The sequence below is a fragment of the Zalophus californianus genome, chromosome 4 (assembly GCF_009762305.2).
Source record: "Zalophus californianus isolate mZalCal1 chromosome 4, mZalCal1.pri.v2, whole genome shotgun sequence".
NCBI classification, from domain to species: Eukaryota; Metazoa; Chordata; class Mammalia; order Carnivora; family Otariidae; genus Zalophus; species Zalophus californianus.
The window spans coordinates 36,267,094-36,283,901 of NC_045598.1; the positions used below are offsets into that span (position 1 = coordinate 36,267,094).

General features: G+C 39.8%; 1 protein-coding gene and 1 pseudogene across 1 annotated transcript in view; one reads left to right on the plus strand and one right to left on the minus strand.

Annotated features, from left to right (window-relative positions):
• MAST2 (microtubule associated serine/threonine kinase 2) overlaps window positions 1-16,808 on the plus strand; it is a 223,286-nt gene that overhangs the window by 151,396 nt on the left and 55,082 nt on the right. The window contains 1 exon segment of the mRNA XM_027616549.2: window positions 8,141-8,232. Within this exon segment, the coding sequence (XP_027472350.2) occupies window positions 8,141-8,232 (92 nt within the window).
• Window positions 13,547-14,057, minus strand: LOC113934951 (annotated as a pseudogene).

The following is a 16,808-nucleotide window of genomic DNA, read 5'->3' on the forward strand; positions in this document are numbered from 1 at the left end:
ATTAAGATTTTACCACTGGTTCTAAGTGATTTGATTATGATGTACTTTGGTATATTTTTCTTCATGTTTCTTGTGCTTGGGGTTCATTGAGTTTCTTGGATCTGTGAGTTTATAGTTATCAAATTTGGAAATTTTTCAGCAATTGTTTCTTCAAATTTTTTTTGGCCTCTCTCTTCCAGTTAGGGACTCTAATTACACGTCTAGTCTGCTTGAAGTTGTCCCACTGCTCACTGTTGCTCTTTCCATTTTTTTTTTTTTTAAAGATTTTATTTATTTGAGAAAGAGAGAATGAGAGATAGAGAGCATGAGAGGGAAGAGGGTCAGAGGGAGAAGAAGACTCCCTGCTGAGCGGGGAGCCCGATGCGGGACTCGATCCCGGGACTCCAGGATCATGACCTGAGCCGAAGGCAGTCGCTTAACCAACTGAGCCACCCAGGCGCCCGCTCTTTCCATTTTTAAAAATTTGCTTTTCTGTTTCATTTTGCATAGCTTCTCTTGCAATGTCTGGATTCACTGATCTTCTGCAGTGCCTCATCTCTGTTAATGCCCTCCAGTTTAATTTTCATCTGAGACTTTTATTCTCTAGAAGTTCTATTTGTGTTCTTTAAATATCGTAAAGATTCATAAATCTCTCCACATGCCGATACTTTCCTGTAGCTTATTGAAAACATGGAATAAAGTTATAATAACAATTTTAATGGTCTCTTAGTTCTATCATCTGTATCATTTCTGCATCTATTGATTTTCCTCCCCATTATGGGTCATATTTTCCTGCTTTTTTCCATGCCTAGTAATTTTTCATTACATACAAAACAGTGTGGATTTGTTATATGCTGAATATTTTTTATTCCTTTTTTATTTAAATTCCAGTTAGTTAACATAAAGTGTAATACTAGTTTTAGGTGTAGGATTTAGTGATTCAACACTTCCATACACCTGGTGCTCATCACAACAAGTGCTCTCCTTAATCCCCATCATGTATTTAACCCACCCCCCCTGCCCACCTCCCCTCTGGTAACCATCAGTTTGTTCTCTATAGTTAAGCGTCTGTTTCTTGGTTTTCCTCTCTTTTTTTTCTTTTTCTCCCTATGTTCCTTTGTTTTGTTTCTAAATCCCACAAATGAGTGAAATCATGGGTATTTGTCCTTCTATGACTGACTTATTTTGCTTAGCATAATACTCTTTATACCTCTATCCACATTGTCTCAAATTGTAAGATTTCATTCTTTTTTATGGCTGAGTAATATTCCAGTGTGTGTGTGTGTGTGTGTGTGTGTGTGTGTGTGTGTGTGTGTGTGTGTGTTTGTGTGTACGTGTACCACCTCTTCTTTATCCATTCATCTGTCAGTGGACATTTGGGCTCTCGCCATAGTTTGGCTGTTGTTGATGGTGCTGCTATAAACATCAGTGTGTATGTATCCCTTTGAATCAGTACTTTTGTATTCTTTGGGTAAATACCTAGTAGTGCAATTGCTGGATCCCAGGGTAGTTCTATTTTTAACTTTTTGAGGAACCTCCATACTGTTTTCCAGAGTGGCTGTACCAGTTTGCATTCCTACCAACAAACTGCATAAGAGGGTTCCCCTTTCTCTGCATCCTCACCAACACCTGTTATCTCTTGTGTTAATTTTAGCCATTCTGACAGGTGTAAGGTGGTATCTCATCATGGTTTTGATTTGTATTTCCCTGATGATGAGTGATGTTGAACATCTTTTCATGTGTCTTTTGGGCATCTGTATGTCTTTTTTGGAAAAATGTCTATTTGTGTCCTCTGCCCATTTTTAAACCAGATTGTTTTTTTGGATGTTGAGTTTTATAAGTTCTTCATATATTTTGGATACTAACCCTTTATCAGATATGTCATTTTTATTCCTTTCAATATTTTTGAGCCTTCTTCTGGGATATAGTTAAGTTACTTGGAAATAGTTTGATCTTTTTTTTTTTTTTTAAGATTTTATTTATTTATTTGACAGAGACACAGCAGGAGAGGGAACACAAGCAGGGAGAGTGGGAGAGGAGAAGCAGGCTTCCCGCCGAGCAGGGAGCCCAATGTGGGGCTCGATCCCAGGACCCTGGGATCATGACCTGAGTCGAAGGCAGATGCTTAATGACTGAGCCACCCAGGCGCCCCAATAGTTTGATCTTTTTCAGGATTGCTTTTAAGCTTTGTTAGGTAGGACCAGAGTAGCGTTTAGGACTAGTTTTTTCTTGCTGCTGTCCCATGAATAACCAGATTTTCCCCTTCTAAGTGGTGGGAGCACAAACTTTTCCTGACCCTATGTGTACACTGAGGAATTTTCACCTCCTTTTCTTGGGTAGTTTTCTCAACTCAGGGAGACTGCCAGGCTCTGTGCAGGTCCCTTCTTCCCTGCATGCTGCTAGGAAGTCTTTTCAGATAGTAAGCTCGGGTAATCATAGGACTCAGGTTGTTTGTGCCCCTTCTCTTAGCAGTCGCTGTCCTGAATTACTACTTGTCCAGGGTCTGAAAATTGTTCCTTTTTTTTTTCTTTTTTTTTTGGTCTAGCTTATTATATAAGGTGAGAGGGTAATTATATTATTTGTTACTCTATCAGGATTGGAAGTAGAAGTCTTTTCTGAATTATATTTTAAAGGCTGTTTTGTTGAGAATAGATACCAGGGGAACAAAAGTGGAAGCAGGAATACCAATGAGGAAGCTAGTTTATTTAATTCAGATAAGAGGTGATGGTGGCTTGATCCAAGGTGGTAGTGGTAAAAGAAGTAAGAAATGATCAGATTTGGATATATTTTGATGTCAAGGCCAACAAAATTTATGATGGGTTGATATATAAAAGAAAGAGAGGAGTCCAGAATGACACATAAGGTTTATTTTATCTTCATTTTATAATTGGGAACACCAGAGCATGAGCATTTATAAGGCTTTTTCAAGGTCAAACAGCCAATTTCAAACTCGGGTCTTTTTTTTTTTTTTAAGGTGAGGTCACACTGGATGAGGGTGGGCCCCAAATCCAATGGCTGCTGCCTACCCCCCCTTTTTAAAGATTTTATTTATTTATTTAGCAGAGAGAGACACAGAGAGGGAACACAAGCAGGGAGAGTGGGAGAGGGAGAAGCAGGCCTCCCACTGAGCAGGGAGCCCGATGCGGGGCTCAATCCCAGGACCCTGAGATCATGACCTGAACCGAAGGCAGATGCTTAACGACTGAGCCACCCAGGCACCCCACCCCCCCTTTTTTTTAAGATTTTATTTATTTGAGAGAGAGAGAGAACACGAGCAGGGTGAGGGAGAAGCAGACTCCCCACTGAGCAGGGAGCCCAACGCGGGGCCGGATCCCAGGATTCTGGGATCAAACCTGAGCCAAAGGCAGACGCTTAACCGACTGAGCCACCCAGGTGCCCCTCAAACTCAGATCTTCTAATTGCAAAGCCCTATCTCTTTCTACTGTACCACAGTGACACTTAGACTGTGAGTAGGATAAGCTACAAGTACTAAAGGAGTGCAAAGAAAAGAGAGACTTTTTCCTGCTTGGAAGAATAAAGGAGCATTCATACAAATCCTCATTTGAGCTCATGCTTTCTAAAAATTTGGTATAATTAGGTAAGTCCAGGAGGGGAGCGCATTAATTATTGAGGGAATAGGGTGACCTGAAGTACGGAAGTCTCTGATGTATCTTTTGACTCAGGATAACCTTGATCTGGGTAAGCTCTCTGAGGGTCAATATAGTTTCATATGTATGTTTTGTAAAATTTCTCATGTTCAAAACTGAAGGGCCTAGTGACAATATTTGTATCCTATTTGCCCTTAGAACAAGGGGCTGAATAAACATAGCTATGTTTCTTTTTAAGAAAACCCAAAAGACAAAATCTTACCTAAGATCCTTAACTTTAAAAAAAAAAAATCTTTGGGGTGCCTGGGTGGCTCAGTCAGTTAAGTGTCTTCCTTCGGCTCAGGCCATGATCCCAGGTTCCAGGATTGAGCCCCACATCAGGCTCCCTGCTTGGTGAGAGGCCTACTTCTCCCTCTCCGACTCCCCCTGCTTGTGTTCCCTCTCTCGCTGTGTGTCTCTCTGTCAAATAAATAAATAAAATCTTTAAAAAAAAATCTTTATAGGAGGGTTAATTTGAATCACCATGGTAAGGAGTTTGAGTTATATTCCAGATGTTATGGGAAGCCATTGGAGGGTTTTTTTTTTAAAGATTATTTATTTTAGAGAGAAGAGAGAGCTCACGTGTGAGTGGGGGAGGAACAGAGGGAGAGGAGAGAGAGAATCTCCTGCAGACTCCCTGCTGAGTATGGAGCACTACGTGGGGCTTGGTCCCAGGACCCTGAGATCATAACCTGAGCTGAAATCAAGAGTCAGGAGCTTAACTGCCTGAGCCATCCAGGTGCTCTGCCATTGGAGTTTTTAAAAAGGGAATTCACATGATTTCATCTATGGTTTTTAAAATATTACTGTGGCTGATAGGTGAAGAATAGACTGATAGGAGCAGGGGGGTGGGCAGGAAGAACCAAAGTGGAAGGAAGATCCTTCGGAAATCTTTTATAGACTTGAACTGGAAGAGTAGTAATATTGGAAGTAATGAGAATGGCTTGCACTCAGGATATATTTTTAAGGTATAATTCCACAGAACTTGCTGGTAGTTTTGGATGTGGGTGTGAAGAAAAGAGAAAGAACAATGATTCATAGGTTTTTGCGAGCATCTGGATGGATGGTGGTCCCACGCAGTGAGATAGTACAACTTAGGGAAGAGCAGCAGATTTTAGAGGGAAATTCAAGAGCTCTGTTTTGGAAATGTTAATTTGAGATGCCTTTTAAGACATCCAGTTGGAGATGTCAAGTAGGCACTTGAATATGAGTCTTGCACTCACAGGAGAGAGCACAGTGTTAGCAATAAAACACTAGGTATCATCAACATCAAAGATTTAAAACTATGAAACTGGAAGGGCACCTGAGTGGCTGAGTCAGTTAAGCATCTGACTCTTGATTTCAGCTCAGGTCATAATCTCAGGGTCATGAGATCAAGCCCTGCATCGGACTCCATGCTGGGCGTGGAGCCTGCTTAAGATTCTCTCTCCTCTCTCCCTTGCCCTTTTCCCCCAACTCCCAGCTCATGCTCTCCTTCTCTCTCAAAAACTATGAAACTGGAGAAAAATCCATTTAGGGAGTGAGTGTAGAGAGAGAAAAAAGATATTTCAGATCTGAGCCCCGGAGTACTAAAGGATTTAGTGGTCAGGGAGAAAAGGAACTAGCAAAGGAGAATAAAAGATGAGCAACTAGTGAGATAGGAAGACCAGGAAATCATCATGTCGTAGAAAGTAAACAAAGAAAAGTGTCTCAGGAAGTTACACAGGTATTAGGTTGAACAAAAAGGAAACACACACAAAAATACATAGTATTCAATTCTACTTATAGGAAATCCAGTAAAACAAAAATAATACCATATGATAGAAGAAGGTGATTGGGAGACAGGGAGTTGACTGGAAAGGGGCACATGGGAACTTTCTGGGGTAATAGAATTATTCTGCCTTTTGTTTTGGATGTTGTTATACGGATGTATATAATTATCTCATTGAACAGAGCACTTAAGATCTGTATATTTTGTTGACTGTAAATTATATCCCAATTAAAAAAAATTTTTTAAAAGGAGTTAAAACTAAATGTTGAGGTCACATAAGATGAGGATCAAAATCTGGTGATTTTGACAGCAGTGGTTTCAGTGGCAGGATGGGGATGACTGTTTAGAGTGGGCTGAAGAAAGAATAGGAAATGAAGGTGTGAAGATGACAAGTGCAGAACCCCCACATGGAATCTTTCCTAAAGATGGGAGCAAAGAATGCACAAGTCAGGGAGGTCTAGGAAAGATTTTGTTTTTATTTTTGTAAGGTAGAAGAAATGATAGCATGTTTCTATGATGATGAGAATGATTTAGTAGGAAGTAGAAATTCATGGCATCAGAGAGGGAGGGCAGTATAGGTGCAGACTTCTTACAGAAGAGAGTCAGAGTAGTTGCCTTTGATAGGAGCATGGTCTTTCCTTCTGTTGTAGATAGGAAACTAGAGTATATGGATACGAGTTTAGGCTAATAGACTTGTATAGCAGAATATGAACGATTTTTGTGTTGTTGCTTTTTACCCCTAGTTGAATAAAATGCAAAGTCAGCAGATGAGGGTGAGATTTGGGGAAGGAGTGCTGGAAGTTTGGAGAGAAGATGCGAATTAGTTGTCTTGGAGAGAGAGTGAACGCACACTGCCTAGGTAACTGTAGTATGGTTAAGGAGACCTACTTGACAGTTATCATCTTAAATATAAAGAGACACTGGCCAGCATGATTTGGGGTTTTTCTTTAGTCCCCTTCAGCTGCCTGAGTGCAGTTGTAAAATAGATGGAAAGTTGGGTTTAAAATGGTTGGGATTTCACCAGGACTGTGGTGTCCTGTGTGTGTATTGGGAGGGGGGTTAAGCAAGGTTTCAGTTAGAACTAGAATTTAAAATGAATGTTGAGGGGTGCCTGGGTGGCTCAGTCATTAAACGCCTGCCTTCGGCTCAGGTCATGATCCCAGGGTCCTGGGATCGAGCCCCGCATCAGGCTCCCTGCTCCGCGGGAAGCCTGCTTCTCCCTCTCCCACTCCCCCTGCTTGTGTTCCCTCTCTTACTGTGTCTCTCTCTGTCAAATAAAGAAATAAGATCTTTAAAAAAAATAAAATGAATGTTGAACAAAGAAGTTGAGAATATAGGGAGTTTGCTGATGACAGAATGGGTTCATGGAAGCACATTGTAAGCTTTTTTTGTTGGAAGATCAGAGAATAGAGGGAGACTGTGTCAAATTAGAGAAAGAGAAGCTTGGATATATGATGGTGACTAAGGTAATGAGGGCTGTGAGACAGGATTAGATTCGTCCCGATGGTTTCTTAGGGAAAAGTGCTTATTATTTCTTAATCAGGATCTCATTCTTGAGATTGATCTCAACCTTTTCTGTGGTTTCTTGTCACATTTCCAGTAGTTCCTTATGACAGTCTACCAGCACTACAGAGTCTGGCTGTGATCTACCCCCATAGCCTTTATAACCTACTCCTTTTCCTATCATTCTCCCCTCCTGTCACCCACTGTACTATTTCTTGAACATTCCACCTGCTCCCCCCACCCCTCTCTCTTTATTTTTCTTCATAGTAGTACTCCAGTTTGAGGACAGAGACTTTCTCTTGTTTCCTATCACTTCCCTAGCATCTAGAACAGTGCCTGGTGTGTCAAGTAGGTGTTTGGTAAATATTTGTTTGGATGAATATAAATAACAAGCTTCCCTAATGCCTTTCAAATAAATTTATACACATTTTCACTAGCAAGTATAACATGAAATGGCTTTTCATCATGATTTGGTTTTCTCCAACCACAAGAAAAAGCCTCAGGCATTAATTAACCTGTTATTGGAAGACAGTTTTTAGAAAGAACACAGGCCTGTTCTGAAATTTATGGTGAAATGAAAGTATTACTTAATTCTTGATTAAGCAGGTTTTTTAAAAAAAGATTTTATTTATTTATTTGACAGAGAGAGACATAATGAGAGAGGGAACACAAGCAGGGGGAGTGGGAGAGGGAAGAGCAGGCTTCCTGCGGAGCAGGGAGCCCGATGTGGGGCTAGATCCCAGGACCCTGGGATCATGACCAGAACCGAAGGCAGCCGCTTAATGACTGAGCCACCCAGGCACCCCAGCAGTTTTTTAAAAAATAAATTTCATGGGTTAAGTTAATAGTTTCATTTTTATGGCAAGAACATTAATTTTTATGAGATATGAGAATATGACTTGGTTTTTTTGTTTTCTAAATCAAATTTACCATGACCTTTCTTCTTTAGATACCATGAAATCATGGTTGTTACCTTTAGAGGAGCTCCTTGAGTTTGCTTGGGAAGCAAAACCAAAACATTAGAAAAGTGCAATGGTAATACAAGATAAAAGTCAAGACAGTGACAAAAGTTATTATAAGGTGGAACACTATGAATTATGAAGTCTTTCTGGGGCAAACAGGATTTGCTGACCCAGTTCAGTTTAAAGTAGGATACTGCTCAGTCCATGGAATGATGTCACTCTTGTTCCTCAGTAGCCATTTAAGTTCTCTGAGCCCATGGTGGACCCTGTTATAACTGACGTTTCTGTTTTCATTGCAGTTGTCGGACAAGTAACCGCAAGAGTTTGATTGTGACCTCTAGCACATCACCTACACTACCACGGCCACACTCACCACTCCATGGCCACACAGGTGAGTGCTTGAAGGTTAAGAAAGGTGGGATGAAAGAGTGGCCAGTGACACCTAATTTCTTTCCTACTTCTCACTTTGTGTGGCTCAGCATATTACATTGTTACTTCACTTGGTTGACTGAGGCATACCCAGTTCATGGGCATGCTTTCCATGGGAGAATGTGTTCAGTCTGTTTTTAACTCTTAGTTGTTTCTTGCCTCGACCTGCCGACATTCCTTTTGGTCTTGTATATATTTTGGGGCCAGGTTTGTATCCTGGGTCTATGGCCTCTGTTGGGGTATATTGAGAGCATGTTATGGCTCCAGTCATCTGGGGCTGTGTGAAAAGAGCTTTATTAAATGTTGTCCTACCATGCCCAAGGGGCAGTCCTTACAAAGATGGTTTTCTGCCTCATGGGACTCCTGATAACTTTATTAGAATAGGAGTCAACAAAGGTGAGAGGAATATTTGTTTTATGTTGGTATTGATTGGAATTGAGCAAAAGATCTCATATATTCAGACTCTGCTCTATCTGGAATCTGGGCTCCTCTAGACAGTATAATGACTGATTTAGTTGCCTCTGACTGGGGAATATAGGAAAATTATGAGGCAGAAGACCTTATTTGAGTTAGCCATACACTTTAGTCTAGACATGTATTTTTGCATCCCAGGGAAGCCAGTGAGGGGCCTTAGCTTTGCTAAAGGGGTTGTTGCACTGTTACACTGTTCATTGCTACATTATTTATAGTGGAAGTTCCAGACCTAGGTGTAATGGAAATGGAACAGGCTTAGAACCATAGGAAGCCGTTTAGAGCTTACTGCATGGGTTTGGTAAGCCATGGGCCTTGTGTATCTTTGGGCAATAAAACAGTACCAAAGCAATGCAACAGCCCACCATCAAGCCAGATAAGACAGATCTGTTTCACTTGGGTTTGTCTCCTTGCTCACAGTTTACTGTGTCTTTGGAGGGAGAAAATGAGGGTGCATGTGGAATAGTTGTGTAAGCACACTGAGAGTCTGGTGATTCTGAAATTGATCTTTGTACTTGGGAGAAGGTTCTCTCTCACTTTACTGGGCTCATATCCAGCTATTCAATGTGCTCGTGGACCTTTTCCAGGAATCAATAAAACTCTTAAACACTAACTCTCACATTAGAAGACACCATGAAGAGTGCACGGGGACCCCGGGGATTGGAGACTTACTGAGACTGGAAAGCAAAGCTCTCATTGTGTTTAGGTATGTTCCTCCTCAAACGGACTGGGTTATGTGCACTCTACCCTGGAACTTTGTAAAAACAGCATATATCTGACCTGGCCTTTTCATCCTATAGAAATAAATTTAGCATCTCTAGACCTTATACATTATTTCACAATTATAATGTGAGTACTAGGCATTAATTACTACCTGCTGTTCCTCTCTGAGGTGATTATCTCTCTATTTAGATTCCCAGCAGTGAGAGTTTAGGACCAAATCTTCCCTATTCAAGTGACTTTGACTGAGAACATCATCTGGTCTTTTCAGCTTGCCTAGGGCTGTGGACTCTTGCTTTGAGTTAATATGTATAACATACTTCATACTCCCATAAATGTTACCTGTCATCATCATCATCTCTCCCCAAATCACTGCAGAAAATCCAGGTGGGCCTCAGACCCAGGGAAGAAGGATTGACATAAAAGCCCAATTCATGGCTGTAGACTCTTTACTTAACCTATATGTTGAGAAAGGCAGCACTGATTATTCCATGCAGATCAAACTTCCCATTAGTTTATATCCTCAGATCTTATACATCTTGATCTGTTGAGTAATATGAAGCCTGTTGATTTGAAAGTAGGTCTATTTATTCCATAAGTTCGTTTCATTATTAAACACTTACTATATATAATATAACTACAGTAAGGTCAGTTTAGTAGGTACTTAGTCATTCTGGAAATAGAGCCTTCCTAGTTTGTTGTTTTTTTTTAAAAATTTATTAACTATACTTTTTAGAGCAGTTTTTAGGTTCAAAGCAAAATTCAGCAGAAAGTACAGAGAGTTCCCCTATACTCCATTCTCCCACACGTGCATAATCTCCCCCACTATCAGTATCCTGCACCAGGGTGGTACATTTGTTTAAGTCAATTAATTTACATTGGCACATCATTATCATTCAAAGTCCGTAATTTATATTAGAGTTTGCTCTTGGTGTTGTATACATCCTGTGGGTTTTGACAAAGGTACAGTGACATGTATCTATCATTGTAGCATCATGCAGAATAGTTTCACTGCCCTAAAAACCCCCTGTGCTCTGCCTTTTCATCCCTTCCTGCCTCCAAACCCTGGCATCTACTAATCTTTTCACTGTATCCATAGTTTTGCCTTTTCCAGAATTTCATATAGTTGGAATCATACAGTATGTAGCCTTTTCAAATTGGCTTATTTCACTTAGTATTTGCACTTAAGATTTCTTCATGTCTTACCATGGCTTGATAGCTCTTTTTTTTTTTTTTTTTTTTTTTTTTTAGCACTGAGTAATAATATTCCATTGTCCAATGTACCACAGTTTATAAATCCATTCACCTATGGAAGGGCATCTTTGGTGGCTTCCAAATTTGGCAGTTATGAATAAAGCTGTTATAAATATCTCTGGGCAGATTTTTTTGGACATAAGTTTTCAGTTCATTTGGATAAATACCAAAGAGCTTGACCAATTGCTGGATCATATGGTTAAGGGTATGTTTAGTTGTAAGAAACTGAAGAACTGTTTTCCAAAGTGTACCATGTTGCATTCCCACCCGGAATGAATGAGAGTTCCTGTTGCTCCACATCCTCGCCATCATTTGGTATTGTGTTTTGGAATTTGGCTATTCTAATAGGTTCATAGTGGTATCTCGTTTCAATTTTCATATCCCTAATGGCATATGATGTTGAACATCTTTTCATATGCTTACTTGCCATCTTTTTTGGTGAGGTGTCCATTCACATCTTTTGCCTGTTTTTTAATCAGGTTTGTTTTCTTATCTTGAGTTTTAAGTGTTCTTTGTATATTTTGGATAACAGTCTCTTTTTTCTTTTTAAATTGTTTATTGTTATGTTAATCACCATACATTACATCATTAGTTTTTGATGTAGTGTTCCATGATTCATTGTTTGTGCATAACACCCAGTGCTCCGTGCAGAACGTGCCCTCTTTAATACCCATCACCAGGCTAACCCATCCCCCCACCCCCCTCCCCTCTAGAACCCTCAGTTTGTTATCAGATAGCTTTTGCAGTTATGTTTTCCTAGTCTTAGGCTTGTTTCTTCATTCTCTTTTGCATAACAGAAGTTTTTAATTTTAATGAAAACCAACTTAATTATTTCTTTTGTGGATCATGCCTTTGGTGGTCTATTTTTTATTTAGTTGTTTAGTTATTTTTGAGAGAGAGAGAGAGAGTATGTGCTCATGCAGGGGAGGAGGGACAGAGGGAGAGGGAGAGAGAGAATCTTAAGCAGACTCCATGCCCAGTGCAGAGTTCAATGTGGGGCTCCGTCTCGTGACCCTGAGATCATGACCTGAGCCGAAATCAAGAGTTGGATGCTTAACTGACTGAGTCACCCAGGCGCCCCTGGTGTTGTATCTAAAATGTCATTGCCAGGGCTCCTGCGTGGCTCAATTGGTTAAGCGCCTGCCTTTGGCTCAGGTCATGATCCCCAGGGACCTGAGATTGAGCCCCTCGTCGGGCTCCCTGCTCAGCAGGGAGTCTGCTTCTTCCTCTTCCCTTCCCCCTCCCCCGCTCATGCTCACGCTGTCTCTCAAAAATAAATAGATAAATAATCTTTTAAAAAATTTAAATAAAATGTCATCGCCATACTCAGGGTCATCAAGGTTTACTCCCGTGTTACCTTCTAAGAGGTTTATAGTTTTGCATTTTATGTTTATTTTTTTTTTTTTTTTTTTTTTTAAAGATTTTATTTATTTATTTGAGAGAGAGAATGAGAGACAGAGAGCATGAGAGGGAGGAGGGTGAGAAGGAGAAGCAGACTCTCTGCTGAGCAGGGAGCCCGATGCGGGACTCGATCCCGGGACTCCAGGATCATGACCTGAGCCGAAGGCAGTCGCTTAACCAACTGAGCCACCCAGGCGCCCTGCATTTTATGTTTAGGTCTGTGATCCATTTTGAGTTAATTTTTATGAAGGTCTGTAGATTCATTTTTTTGTATGTGGATGTCCAGTTGTTCCAGCACTATTTGTTGAAAAGACTAGGTTGTTTTGTTGCTTTTTTCCTTTGTCAAAGATCAATTGACTATACTTGTGTGGGTCTGTTTCTGCCTGTTTGTTCTGTCTCTATTCTCTTCCATTAATTTGTTTTTTCTTTATCTATTACCATACAGTCTTGATTACCATAGTTTTATAATAAGTATTGGAGTTGGGTAGCATTAGTTCTCCAACTTTGTTCTTTTTCTTCAATATCAAGTTGGCTATTTTGGGTCCTTTGCTTCTTCATATAAACTTTAGAATTGGTTTGTCAACATCCACAAAATAATTTGCTGGGATTTTGACTGGGATTGTGTTGAATCTGTAGATCAAGTTAGGAAGAACTGACATCTTGACAATATTGAGTACTATCTATGACCATGGAATATCTCTCCATTTATGTAGTTCTTCTTTGATATCTTTCATCAGAGTTCTGTAGTTTTCCTCATTTAGATCTTACACATATTTTATTATATAACTAAGTATTTCATTTTTAGAGGGTGGTAATGTGAATGATAACATGTCTTTAATTTCAAATTCCGCATTGATAACATATAGTAAAGTGTTGACTTTTGTACATTAACCTTTTATCCTGCAGTTTTGCTGTAATAGATTATTAGGTCTAGGAGGTTTTTTGTTGATTTTTTTCAGATTTTCTGTATAGGCTATCATGTCATCTGTGAACAAAGACAGTTTTATTTCTCCCTTCTCAATCTGTATACCTTTTATTTCCTTGTCTTACTGCATTAACTAGGACTTCCATTGCAATGTTGAAAAGCAGTGGTGAGAAGGTACCACTTGGTGGGAAAGCTTCAAGTTTCTCACCATTAAGTATGATGTTAGCTGTAAGTTTTGTTTGTAAATGTTCTTTATCAAGTTGAGGAACTTTCTATTCCTAATTTGCTGAGAGTTTTTTAAACCATGAATGGGTTTTGGATTTTGTCAAAAGCTTTTTCTGCATCTGTTGACGTGACCGTTTGATTTTGCTTCTTTAGCTTGTTGATTTAATGGTTACATTAATTGATTTTCAAGTGTTGAACCAGCCTTGCATACCTGGGATAAATCCCCCTTAGTTATGTTGTATAATTTCTTTTTTTTTTTTTTTTCTGGCTACAAATTTATTCAACACAAAACAATCTCCAACTTCACTGAGGTGACCATGTCCACGACCAAATCCGCCTCTAAACGGGAACTCGGTTGCTGACTCAGCCCCGGCCTTGGCTTTCTTGTCAGCACCAGGGGGCACAGTGCTTCATCTGTAGGTGTCTCAACTTGCCCTCATATGAGTCTTGCAGGTTGCTCTCCCTCCAGACCTTTGGGCCATGGTCTGCCAGTCTCAGGGCGGCTGTGGCACAGAGTGGCAGGCACATTCTCGGGGGGCAGATGGAGGTAATCACGGAGATACTGGATGCCCTCATTGGTAAGGTACGTAGAAATGTCTCCAGGCAAACTGTTCCTTTATGTAGCCTCGTGATTTGAGAGACTGCATGGCCTTCATGACATGAAGGTTGGGCACATTCTTGTCTGCCAGCTCAAGGTGTTTGGACATGTGGACATCCTTCTTAGCCACCATCACTCCCTCCTTGAAAAGGAGTTCATAAGTGACAATTTGGTTCTTCTTGGGCATCAGCATCTCGGCAACTGCTACGTCTGGGGCCGGGGCTGGAAAGGATGGTGTATAATTTCTTTTAGGCTTTGTTGGCTTTGATTTGCTAATATTTTTTGGAGGATTTTACATCTTTCATGAGCCATAATGGTCTATAGTTTTTTTTTTTTTTCTTGTAATGTCTTTGTTTGGTTTTGGTGTTAGGTTAATTGTGGCCTCATAGAGTAAGTTCCCCCTGCTTCTATCTTCTGGAGGAGATTGTGGAGAACTGGTATAATTTCTTACTAAATGTTTGGTAGAATTTACTATTGAACACATTTGGGCCTGGTGCTTTCTATTTTGGAAGGCTATTAATTATTGATTAAATTTTTTAATATAAGGCTATTCGGATTATCTGTTTCTTGCCTGAGCTTTGGTAGATTTTGTTTTTTAAGGAATTGGTTTATTTAATCTAGGTTATCATATTTATGGGCACAGAGCTGTTCATAACCTTGTTTTATTATCCTCTTCATGTCCATGGAATCTGTAGTCAGGTCCCTTTTTTAATTTCTAATATTAGTGATTTGTGTCTTCTCTCTCTTTATCTTAGCCTGGCTAGAGGTTTATCCATTTTGTTGGTCTTCTTTTTTTTTCTTTAAATTTTTTATTGTTACGTTAATCACCATACATTACATCATTAGTTTTTGATGTAGTGTTCCATGATTCATTGTTTGTGCATAACACCCAGTGTTCCACGCAGAACATGCTTTTAGTTTTGTTGATTTTTCTCTGTTGATTTCCTGTTTTTGATGTCATTGATTTCTCCTCCACTATTTATTATTTCTTTTATTTACTTTAGACTTAATTTGCTCTTTTTCTAGTTCCTTAAGGTGGAGGCTTAGATGGTTAATTTTAGATCTTCTTTTCTAATGTATGCATTTAATGCTATGAATGTCTCTGAAGGCTGTGTTTCACTGCATCTCACAAATTTGGGTAAGCTGTATTTTCATCTTCATTTAGTTAAAAATATTTTGTAATGTATTTATTTATCTTGAGATTTCTTCTTTGACCCATGTGTTATTTTAAGGTGTGTTTTTAATCTCCAGGTCTTTTGCGATTTTCCAGTTATCTTCTGTTATTGATTACTAGTTTAATTCCATTGTGATCTGAAAGTAGACACTGTGTGATTTCTGTTCTTTTAAATTTGTTCAGATATGCTTTATGGCCCAAAACGTGGTCTGTCTTGATGAATGCTCCATGTGATCTTGAGAAGAATATGTGTTCTACTGTCATTGGATTAAGTAGTCTATAGATGTCAATTATGTCCAGTTGATTGATGGTGCTGCAAATTTCAAGTATGTCTTTATAGATTTTCTGTGTATGTAAACATGGTATTGCTGAGTCATAAAATAACTGTATAAATTTTTGGAATAAGATCAACAGGTCAGTGGTCATGCAGATTTATATGATTGTAAAGTATCACCTGATTTTATTTTATTTATTGTTTTTTATAAAGATTTTATTTATTTAATTGACAGAGAGAGAGAGCAGGAACACAAGCAGGGGGAGTGGGAGAGGGAGAAGCAGACTACCCGCTGAGCAGGGAGCCTGATGTGGGGCTGGATCCCAGGACCCAGGGATCATGACCTGAGCCGAAGACAGATACTTAATGACTAAGCTACCTAGGCGCCCCTAATATCACCTGATTTTAAACTAGTATACTGGAACTTAGAGGATGACTTCCTTGAACCTTTGGACCAAGCTTCAGTAATTTATTCCTCTTTATTCCCTAACACTTGCAGCCTTCTCACTCTATCTTCCTTGAATCCACTAGGGCTAATTTCATTATCCTTTATTTCTGCTAATATCAGTCACTACAGGAATGCCCTGGCACACTTCCCTCCCATCTCCTACACTCTTAATTCCTATAAATCTCTGAATATTCCCTGTTTTGTCCCTTTTTCTCAACCCTCTCTGACTCTTGAAACACTTCCAGTGTACCTTTTGGAATTTATTATCAGCAAAATCTCCTATAAGCTCAGTCTTCTTCTAATGGAATCCTGTAGGAGAGGGAGGGGTTAGAACAACAGATTGCCCTGCAGCTCTCTAAAGTGTTAGCTCTCACTATCCCATGACCTTATACCATTGGGCCTGAAAGGAAGAGGAAGATGTCCTTATCTTTTCATTATTCTCCCCCCCCCTTTTTTTAAAGATTTTATTTATCCATTTGACAGAGAGAGACACAGAGAGAGAGGGAACACAAGCAGGGGGAGTGGGAGAAGGAGAAGCAGGCTTCCCACTGAGCACGGAGCCTGATGCGGGGCTCCATCCCAGGACCCTGGGATCATGACCTGAGCCGAAGGCAGACGCTTAACGACTGAGCCACCCAGGTGCCCCTCCCTTTCTTTTTCTTAATGTCCCCAACCTTTGATTCTTATACTATTAAATTTTATCACTATCCATCATTGCAGTTGTAAATATCTTAGCTCTTGACTCTATTACTCTTCACTTCTAACTCCTTTTATTCTTGAGGGTTTGAATATACTCATTGATTTTTCAGTTGTTTGAACTCCTGTCTTCCAGTGAGCTTCTCCTCCATAGTACCTCAGTTACTTAGACTGTGCCTGCATAATTTTAGTTTCATTCTTCTTGCTGCTGTCTAAGCACCTCCAATCTTTCCACCTTGTGCCATCTAGAAACCCCATCCCCCCCCAAACCAAACGTTTGATTTCAGGATCTCCAGTCCTTGAGACCCTTAAATATATTAAGTTTGGGATGCCTTCTAAATACTGATATGGG